Source organism: Lissotriton helveticus, chromosome 3_1 (genome assembly GCF_964261635.1).
Source record: "Lissotriton helveticus chromosome 3_1, aLisHel1.1, whole genome shotgun sequence".
Lineage (NCBI taxonomy): Eukaryota > Metazoa > Chordata > Amphibia > Caudata > Salamandridae > Lissotriton > Lissotriton helveticus.
The window spans coordinates 256957884-256967809 of record NC_136061.1 but is presented as its reverse complement, the minus strand read 5'-3'; the positions used below and the strand labels follow the sequence as shown (position 1 = coordinate 256967809).

The 9926-nt window shown below is 44.7% G+C and overlaps 1 protein-coding gene across 4 annotated transcripts; it reads left to right on the top strand.

The window, feature by feature from the left end:
* Nucleotides 1-223: 223 nt before the first annotated feature.
* Nucleotides 224-9341, top strand: SRSF1 (serine and arginine rich splicing factor 1). 4 transcript variants are annotated; one of them, XR_013608604.1, is made up of 6 exons: nucleotides 224-610; nucleotides 1840-2054; nucleotides 7077-7249; nucleotides 7439-7641; nucleotides 7986-8104; nucleotides 8851-9341. XR_013608604.1 is itself a non-coding variant. In XM_078679765.1 (5 exons), the coding sequence occupies exons 1-4, from the start codon at nucleotides 420-422 to the stop codon at nucleotides 7631-7633; spliced, it is 774 nt and encodes a 257-aa protein (XP_078535891.1). In that variant the 5' UTR covers nucleotides 224-419; the 3' UTR covers nucleotides 7634-7641; nucleotides 7986-8689. The 4 variants fall into 4 exon arrangements, 2 of the variants coding, with proteins under 2 accessions (XP_078535891.1, XP_078535890.1); XR_013608603.1 differs by having other exon boundaries at nucleotides 7439-8104; XM_078679765.1 differs by lacking the exon at nucleotides 8851-9341 and having other exon boundaries at nucleotides 7986-8689.
* Nucleotides 9342-9926: the final 585 nt, after the last annotated feature.

Genomic DNA, 9926 nt, shown 5'->3' with positions numbered 1-9926 from the left:
GAAATACGTCACACTTCATATGCACACACAGTTAAAACGGTAATAAATGACTACTCTCGTAACCTATAAGGATAAGAAAATTCTAATTTCATAAAAATAGTTTCCATTAGAAATGTCATAGTTACTTCAGTTATTGTTTGGGGCACCGACACATATCGAATTGCCGTAAGGTACTACTTTCATGCGGCGGAAGAATACCTTGCATTTAAATGTAAGCTGTGAATGGTCCTAGAGGCGGGCAGTCGCCATTTTGAGAAGAGATTTAAGGAGTGAGCCTACAGCGTGCGCGGCCTTTTTAACCGCGTGTCGTGCTTGTTGCTGCTGCTCTCTTTTGTGTGACTCACCTTTGTATTTTTAACCTTTTTTCCTACTTCTTCGCCTGCGGCTTAGGCCCCCATCCGGCCGCCACCCTGGACGACATGGCAGGAGGCGTTATCCGCGGCCCCGCCGGGAACAATGACTGCCGCATATATGTTGGGAACTTGCCTCCCGACATTCGCACCAAGGACATAGAGGACGTATTCTACAAATATGGCGCTATTCGTGACATCGACCTCAAGAATCGGCGCGGTGGGCCCCCTTTCGCTTTCGTCGAGTTCGAAGACCCGCGGTAAGTACCACGCCTTGTTTATTTGGATTCAAAAGCAAAACAGTAGTGGCCGTTAAAGAGGAATAAAACGTGACCTAAATGGAGTACCTTTAATCTTTTGGAGCCTTTAGGAACCGGGGCATATATTGTCCACATCAGTTACCATTTGGGTATAAGTAATTGTATGTCTTCCAGTTTATCGTTGCATTGAAATCATTACTGCATATATGATCCGATAGATGGATCCTCCTACTGGTAGGCTGGTGTGCCGTTGTGTACTTAACGTTGCAGGCATGAAATTGGGACGCGGCAAAAAAACTAGCGAGTCCATCTAAACGAACAAAAACGTCGCTGGACTTTTGATCTACAATCGAAAATGTGTATTTGCACGTATTCGCAACAATGTAAACCTCATTAGATTGCGTTGGCGGTACTGGCCATGGCGGGCGCGAAGCGGGGAGGTGTGGCGTGCTGCATCGGACGTGTATTGAGATTCTTATTGGCTCTTTTGTATGAGTATTATGCTATTCTCTTGCCTTGTTTATTGCAAACGTAACCGCAAATTCCAATTAAAGTTTAATCCAGAGGTTTTCATTCTGTTAAACACACACACAGCATAGCATGTCTGTCACGTTAGACGGTAACGCAGGGACGTACTCTTCTGCTCTTTGTATAACATGCCTTTTAAACGTTTTGTATTATGGTTTTAATTAACTACACAATATATTTTCGTACTACTGGTACAGCATGTGTTTCACATCAATCTTAAGCACATTTTTTAATGGGATGTCTTCCTGTTTCGTACTCTCCCTTGCATGCACCCGCCTATTTCTTGTGGGCGGAGGGACTCTACACGGTGGAGACTATCGCAGGCCCGTTGCCCTTTCTCCTTACGTGCTCTGCACGTTGTAACGTTGTATAGGAAGCTGCATGTGCACGCTCTTGATAATGGAGTGCTCGATACTTGTCTTCAAAGTCGAATTGCTTTGTGTATCAAGCGTATGTGACACCATTTGGCCACAAACATAAATGCTTCAGGTTTGTATATTGCATTCATAAATGTACAGATATTTCCTCCATCCTGTTTATAAATCATGTACGCTTTTTGCGAAAGTCCGTCCCTGCGCCTTGGCAGATGCATCCGTGTTTCCTTTCAACAAATGGCTGCGTAGTCCTTTCGCTAAATGTCATTCACCCACCTTAATTTGTGTAGTTATTGGTTTTGTGATAACTATATGTTTTTTCTTCAGGGATGCAGAAGACGCTGTATATGGGCGCGATGGCTACGACTATGACGGCTACCGATTGCGGGTAGAGTTTCCCCGTAGTGGTAGAGGAACCGGAGGACGAGGCGGTGGTGGTGGAGGTGGTGGTGGCGGAGGCGGCGGTGGTGGTGGTGGTGGCGCCCCTAGGGGTAGATATGGGCCCCCATCTAGACGTTCCGAATACAGAGTGATTGTTTCAGGTGGGTATTTTTGTTTTTCTGTGGGTGTTTGTCCTGCTTAGGGATACGTTAACAATAGTATGAAGTAAAATGAAAAGGCACCAGACTATCATTAGGTAATGTGGTGCATTGACGCACATTACAACACTGATTCGTACTTATTTCTTGAGTGGACATGTTGAGAAACCTCTGTCTTGCCACCATACTCCCTGCCCCAATGGTTTTCTTTTGCTACATGTACAGGATTCGACTATGTGAGGTGCGGCTCGACTTATGCTTCGGACCGGATTATGACCCATTATCGGTTTGCAATACAAAATAGAGATGTACGTTAGATTGTGGATCCCACTTCACAGCCTGCCTATTAGCTGAACTTGGGTTTTCACCTTATCAGTCTTTAGACTTCACCTGCCAAAATGCAACTGCTTGTGGAGTCCCGTGGTTGCTGAATTGTAGAAGCTATTTGGAGCACAGGATTACCCGTCCTTCCTTAGACCTCTAACCTTCACTTTCCCGTGTGCCATTTTCTCTTATCCTACTCCCCTCTGACGCCTCTTCCTCCCCATTTTCCAACTCACCCCCCTCCCCGCACAAGGTGTTCCTTTAAACCTCCCTCTCAGTTTTCCTTCATTATCTCCTTTATTTTGGTCCTGATCTTTTCTGCCCTAGTCTCCCTTGACCACTCACCCACCTTTTCGTCTCTTGGCAATTTTTTTTTTTTTTTTTGAAAAGTTTTATATAGCGCTGGCTAGACCGGGAGGTATCAGTTCCCTTTACAAGAGGAGGTACCATAGATTTCAAAACATAGCTACATAGTTACAACTTTTCAGTTAAATAATAACTGGAGAAGCAAAAGTTACAACGGCATGGCTCAGGTAAGGGGAAACGAAGCAGACACTGGAGGGAGATTCGGGGAAGAGAGTAGAATGAGGGAAAAGAGTGAAAAAGGAAAGAGATAGGAGACACAAAAGAGCAACGAGAAAAGATAGTATCTGATCAACGGATGTGTAGGTTATGACCAAAGGGGAAACCAGAGGCAAACTCCTCAGTAGCTGCAAAGGGCAACTCCACTGGTCATCGGCCAAAAGTTAGCTTGGGCGCCGAAGTACATCAGAGGGTTAAGGTAACAGCCTAGAGGAGAACATCAAAATGTTTCAGAGAGCACCTATCAAGGAGTGAGGTGCTGGATTCCCAGCAATAAAGGGAACCGTTTCTAACAACCTCCGCTATGTGGGAATCCCTTAACACTGTGGACTCGCTCAGAGGGGAATCTGAGACTCCAGGGCAGGAATGCTGGCTCCCTCCCCAACCAGGGGAGAGGAGTGCTTTGGCAAGGGGCACATTCAAGGGAGGCCGATTAAGGCCTATACCGCTGTGTGTGAATCCCTAAACACTGTGGACTCTGAGGGGAATCTGAGATTCCAGGGCAGGAAAGCTGGATCCCTCCCCTATCTTTCATAATACCTACTTCCCTCTCACTTAATATCTCCCCATTTTCCTGAATTCTCTTTCCTTCTAGGTCTCGCGTTTGCAAAGATTTTGGTTTTAGTGATCCTTTGTTAGACGGTTGCCCCATTCACATTGCAGTTACTGCCCACTTTAACTTTTGGCTAATCTCACTCTTGTATTTGACACATTGTAATTATTTATTTCCAGGGATTGTAATGAATGTGCATGTATTTCTTGACACAAAAGCATGTACCCGGTAGCCCTCTAACAAAGTAAGCATAGTCCAAAGACTCATGCTGGACCTATTGACTGACAATGCTTGGTTCTTTGTTTTAGCTTCCTCTTAATGGCTTTTGGGTGCCCCATTGTAAATGTAAGGCACTTTTTTTCCTCTAAGTCAGTGTCTATGATGAGGGAGCATTCTACGCAACCATTCAGGCAAACACAAATCTGATTCTACACAGGGACAACTCCTAGCTCCCCGAAGACCCTAGTGACTGGTTCCTCCAGGTTCAGACCATTGAATCTTCATAAATCTGCAGCATAAAATGTCTCTGCACTTTGCAAGTGTTTCTGGTGAATCCCTCTAGTTATTACAGTCACATAGACTACCTCCCTTGCACGAATGTAAACACATGCTGTCCCATGATGCGATCGGGCTGTGATTATTGTAGTGACCAGATTCCCATCAGGCTGCTTAAGAGGCTAGACCACACTGCATCTGCCACCACTAAACCTGGAATTGCAAACACAACAGTGATGGACAGAATGTGGATCAATGTCACACATTCAACCCAGTCCAAAGATCTGGGCCCAAATCCATCGTTTTTCCACTCCACACCACCCTGGGTTAGACAATGGCGATATGCAAATCAGCGCTGACCCTGTGCCCCATGGGAACAGTCCAGTCCGAACTACAAAAGCCATGTCCTTCCCAGAACGGAAACAAGCATCAGAGGACCGGCCCGGTTTCGAGGTAACACCTCATCAGCCCGGCTAGCTTGATTACAGTGGTGTGGAGTGCCTGGGACTCATGGGGCACAGGGTCAGCGCTGATTTGCATATCGCCATTGTCTAACCCAGGGTGGTGTGAGACATCGCCTTCCTAACAGAAACATGGATGAACGCTTCCTCCGCCCCAGACATCACCATTGCCATCCCTGAAGATTATAAGATCACACGCAAGGACCGTACCAGCCACACAGGAGGAGGAATCGTTATCGTCCATGTGGAGTGGAAAAACGATGGATTTGGGCCCAGATCTTTGGACTGGGGTGAATGTGTGACATTGATCCACATTCTGTCCATCATTGTTGTGTTTGCAGGTACCACTAAACCTGGAGGCATTTATTTTATTTTTTAATTTGCAAAGTTTTATATAGCGCTGGCTAGACCCGGAGGTATCAGAGCGCTTTACACGAGGATCAAAGAGTTACAGGATACATAGTTATATCAGTTGAATCAGCGAGTTACAGGTTACATAGTTACATCAATTTGAATCAAAGAATCACCGGGGGAGGGAAGGAGACACTAACGGTGAGACGAGGAAAAACATTGTTAGGAGACCGGCTTGGTAGGTGACGGCCAAGGGGCAAGACTCCTATAGCTGTATAGGACAGCTCCACCGGGCATCGGCCAAGGTGGCTCGGGCTCCGCAGTAGGTAAAAACTGTTTTAGTGTACGCCCAGGGTCATAGTCCCATCGAACGGGAGGGAAAGACACATGAGGAGACTAGGAAAAACAATGTAAGAATACCGGCTGGGTAGGTGACAGCCAAGGTGACTATAGCTGCATAGGACAGTTCCACCGGGCATCGGCCAAGGTTTGTCAGTCTCCGCGGAGAGTACAAACAGTTCTGTCATCTACATCAGTTGAATCAGCGAGTTACGGGTTACATCAGTTTGAATCAAAGAATCTCAGAGGGAGGTATGAGACACAAACGGGGAGACTGAAAACAATGACAGATGACCGGATGGGTAGGTGACCGCCCAGGGGCCAAACTCCTCTATAGCTGTATGGGACAGCTCCACGGGGCATCGGCCAAGGTTGCTCGGGCTCAGCAGTAGCTATAAAGTTCTGGGGTCCTTCCAGGGGGCGTCATCATGGTTCCATCGAAAGCATCCGGTGTTTCTGACTGCTGGGTTGGAGTTTGAGATAGGTGGTGGGAGCTTAGACCGATTCACGTAGAGTTTGAGATAGGTGGTGGGAGCTTAGACCGATTCACGTAGAGGCCTGTTTTGCTGCACCCAATGCTTAGGCACCATCTTAGAAACCGCTTACAATGACACCAAAATGCCTTTTTTGGTGGCATATATGCAGCTTCGCTGGGGCAGTGTACTCCCCGTCCGGTATGCGGCTACTTTGCTGCGTAGTTGAGGCATGTACGTAATGGTATCTATCTTGTATGAAGAGGCCAAGTCAGTAGCACATTGCATTAATTGTGAATTAGGGCGGCCATCGTCAGGCATGGAGTGTGGCTCAGTGTATCATTTCTCTGCAATCCGCGCTCTTGCTGGTGAGTGTGGGAGGGTCTCCATTAGCCTCTTAATCGGTCACTGCGCCTGTATCTCATCAGGACGGTATCCAAGTGCATTAATCTCTGCTAGCGGAGGACGGGTACTTTATGGACGGTACTACCATAAATGTAAATGTCAAGGTATTTGTAGAGCGCACTGTCACCAAGCGGTTTCCTGGCGCTATTACTCATACCGCTGTGGAACCCTTCCTAGCTTTCCTTGTGAAGTGTCCACTCCTGGACACCCCCAGGGTGAAGCCAGGCATCCTAGCGCTGTTGGGGCCGGTGTGGAGGTTAAGCAAGCTATTGCCCAGAGTTGCAGCGTGGGGCCCATGATTAGAATAGGCACCGAGGCGAGAATTGTCAGGTCCGAGGAAATTGAACCCAAGACCCACCGAGGCGGGCATTGAACCCTAGTCCCGGACTAGAACTCTGCATCAGGGTCTGCCGCTCTAACCATTGAGCCACACTCCTCCACTGTCCACCATGTCGGGCGTCACATCTCGAAACAGGGCTCAGCACCAATCTTCCGTATTAGGATCCGTGTGACGCTTCATCAAAGCCATTTGATATAAGTACTTTGGTAGTCTGGATTTGCCTACTGCATTTTCGTGTCATCAGGCCGGCAGTGATCATACCATCCAAGTGTGATTTGAAATGCTGTATCTACTAAATTAACTTGCCGCCCGTATTTATTGGGCTAGCCTGGCCTCGTCTAAACGGTGGCTCTGCATCTCTTGTGGTGGTCAACAATAGAAAGTGATCTTTGGGGGAAGTTTTGGACTGAAGGGATTTGGGTGCGTGCTGGGGGGAGAGGGAATTTGCAAGGGGGGGTGAGCATGATTGAGATTTATGGGGGTATCGGGTCTACTTTTTGAAGCTAGAAGTTAGTGAAGTACAGTTTGGGTTCTCTGTAAGCGCACAACTTTTAAATCATTGAATATGTGAAAAACAATTGTGATTTATTTTTGCCTTTTTACTTGCTTAGTTATCTGTTTTTACCACTTTTTGATTTTGCTGTTACGTCGTCCTAAGCATACTGCTTATTAATTGGTGCCGCTATGTACTTTTTGGTTCAGGACTGCCTCCTAGTGGAAGTTGGCAGGATTTGAAGGATCACATGCGCGAAGCAGGTGATGTATGTTACGCTGATGTATTCCGAGATGGAACCGGTGTCGTGGAGTTTGTACGGAAGGAAGATATGACCTACGCAGTTCGAAAGCTGGATAACACTAAATTTAGATCTCACGAGGTAGGTGTTGAAGTTCTGTTTTGTAACAAAGGATATTTTTTAAGAGATTGGACATTTAAGGTAAAGTCATTTGTGGGCTAACCAAACCAGTATAGTAAACCCAGATTGTTGAAATATTTCATGTCGGCATGCCTGAATAATGGCAAAGGAGGTTGGATCTTTCAACGGCAAGTTCTATCTATTTAATAGGGGGAAACTGCCTACATCCGTGTTAAAGTTGATGGCCCAAGAAGTCCAAGCTATGGAAGATCGCGATCCCGAAGCCGTAGTCGTAGCAGAAGCCGTAGTCGAAGCAACAGCAGAAGCCGCAGTTATTCTCCTAGAAGAAGCAGAGGATCTCCACGCTACTCTCCCCGTCATAGCAGATCACGTTCTCGCTCATAAAGTCCATAGTAATGCTTTTTTTTGTAGACTCGTTATACAGTTCTTTCCAGTCTTTCTTTTTTTTTAATTCAGACCGTTTTATTCACAGTTTCAAATGTGTTGGGTATCGTGTAATCTGAGTATTTGCTCCTTAACCAAAACATTCCCCTCTTGTCTTTGGTAAATTGCATTTTAACCTATGTGCGATAGAATTGCTCAAATTTCATTACCCGCAATGCTTTTCTGGCTTGTGTTTGTGTAAATGTCTGCTGGTTGTGGTTTGTACGAAATAGAAATGTGGGTATTTATATGGCTAATTTGTCTCTTGGGGAATCTTATATTTTACCTTGCCTTTTCATGTGTCTTCCTGTAGACATAACTGAAGAGATGGATTAAGAATGCTTTGGATTAAAGGATTTTGGAGCACATTTCAATCATTTTAGGATTGTCAAAAGGAAACATGAGGAGGATCAATCAATAATGGAGGCAATGGTATGACTCCAGTGCTACCGTCACAAACAATTTTGGCAGTATTGATGTTATACGTGAATGAAAGTTTGTGATTAGAATGCTGGCCATATAAATATTTGAAGTAGAGCTGTATTTACATGTTTAAAAAAACTTACCCTGGTTTAGTTTTGGGTGCTTGGGAAACAGCTATCACACAAAGCATTTTAATACGCAGGTTAACAAGATTGCTTTTCTACACGCTATAGTTGTAGTAATCAAATATGTATAATATCAATACTGCTAAACCTTGCATGTCCTCTGTGTGATTGATGCAAACTTGCTTCTTAAGTGTACAACCTGGGTATGACCTAGAAGAGGGGATTGTTAGGCTATTAATTACAGTAATCCCTCCCAAAGCCAGTCCTGAGATGACCCATCAGTACAAAAACAGGCCTAGAAGATTGTTTTGCTGAGCATATGGGTTAAGTTTAGTTATGGCTTAAATGTAACCTTTAATTTTCATCTTGACCTATTTCCAACCACACTACCAGAAGTGTAGCAATGAAAGTTGGTATTAGCATGTGTAGATATGTACCCCTCTAATAAACTGTTATATTTTTAAAGTAACTTTGCTTCACCATTTAGTTTTGTTTTGGGGAAATGGTAGTTATTGGTGCACTTCTATTTTTAATCGATGGCACACATAACTGACCACTCCCCAGAAACTGTTTTCTAATAACAGTATCTAACTTTCTGCCTCCTCTTTTTTGGTTTTGCTGGTTATAAAGGTTTGGATTGGAGAGGGCTCACTGGATCAGAATCCTTGGAGCTGGATCATTGGATTCAAATCATAGGAGTTCATAGGATAGGGAGGATGAATTGCAAGGATTCATGGAGCGGGATCAAATTACATGGATCATAGGAGTGGATTCCTGTCCCAACCAAACCGCATTCATGTGGATATTTTTTTACACAACCAAATTGGCCATTCCAAAGAATTTTTCCTGTTTTTGACGCTTGGAGGCCTTAGGATGCATGGAGGCGTTTGATATCATGTTTTTGTTAAAGGAGCAAAGCGAGGACCTCGAGAGGTACGCTGGAGCAATCTCCTTGGAAGGATTCAGCACAATAGATGGTAAACATGATGGGGTTGGAGGGGGGTTTGTAAAGAATGAATCAGTAAGTCATCTCTAACATTAATGCCCTATTGAAATTGAGCAGGTATTCAACTGGCTGTTGCCAATCTTCTTTGACTAATAAAACATTTTTAGAAAAAAAATAGTATTTAATTTTTGGGGGGTTGCGCCTTGTCCATCAAAATTGTCTCCCGTTCAAGTGCAAAACTGCTATGGTGAGTTGCATATATTTATTGAATTTTATATTGTTTACAGGATTGAGCTGTAGCAGATAGCCTCGAGCCAAACTACTACTGTGCGCAAAAATTAAATAATGGAATACTGACGTACATTTTTGGGAAGTTGGCACACAGTGTTTTTTTCAGTATTAACGGTCAGTTCACTACTTTCTTTCTGACCAACCCTATTGCTAACAGTACTAGTCACCCATTGGTTGTAGAGTTGGGGTCTTATCTGAATTTTTTTTGGGGTGAGGGGTGCTGTTTTACCTGCCAAGTGAACTTTAATGCATCTGCAGTCTGTACCCACTGACCTCCCAAACCGGTGTAAGGTTAACACTTTAGCAGCCTTTACGATTTTTTTGTGTGCTGTGAGGTTGTATTTTTAACGTAACAGTTTAAGAACATTAAAAACTGCTTCCATGGTGGTTCCGAGCCTTTTCAGCAGTCACCAGCAAATGGGTGGGTAACTTGTGTTTCTTTTCTAAGCTAGATTACCACTGCCGATCA

Bases quoted from the DNA above. Each gene is read 5' to 3' on its own strand.
- SRSF1 (XM_078679765.1), top strand. From the start codon at position 420: ATGGCAGGAGGCGTTATCCGCGGCCCCGCCGGGAACAATGACTGCCGC. The intron at 2,055-7,076 runs GTGGGTATTTTT...TTTTTGGTTCAG, and splicing joins ATACAGAGTGATTGTTTCAG to GACTGCCTCCTAGTGGAAGT. The intron at 7,250-7,438 runs GTAGGTGTTGAA...TCTATTTAATAG, and splicing joins CTAAATTTAGATCTCACGAG to GGGGAAACTGCCTACATCCG.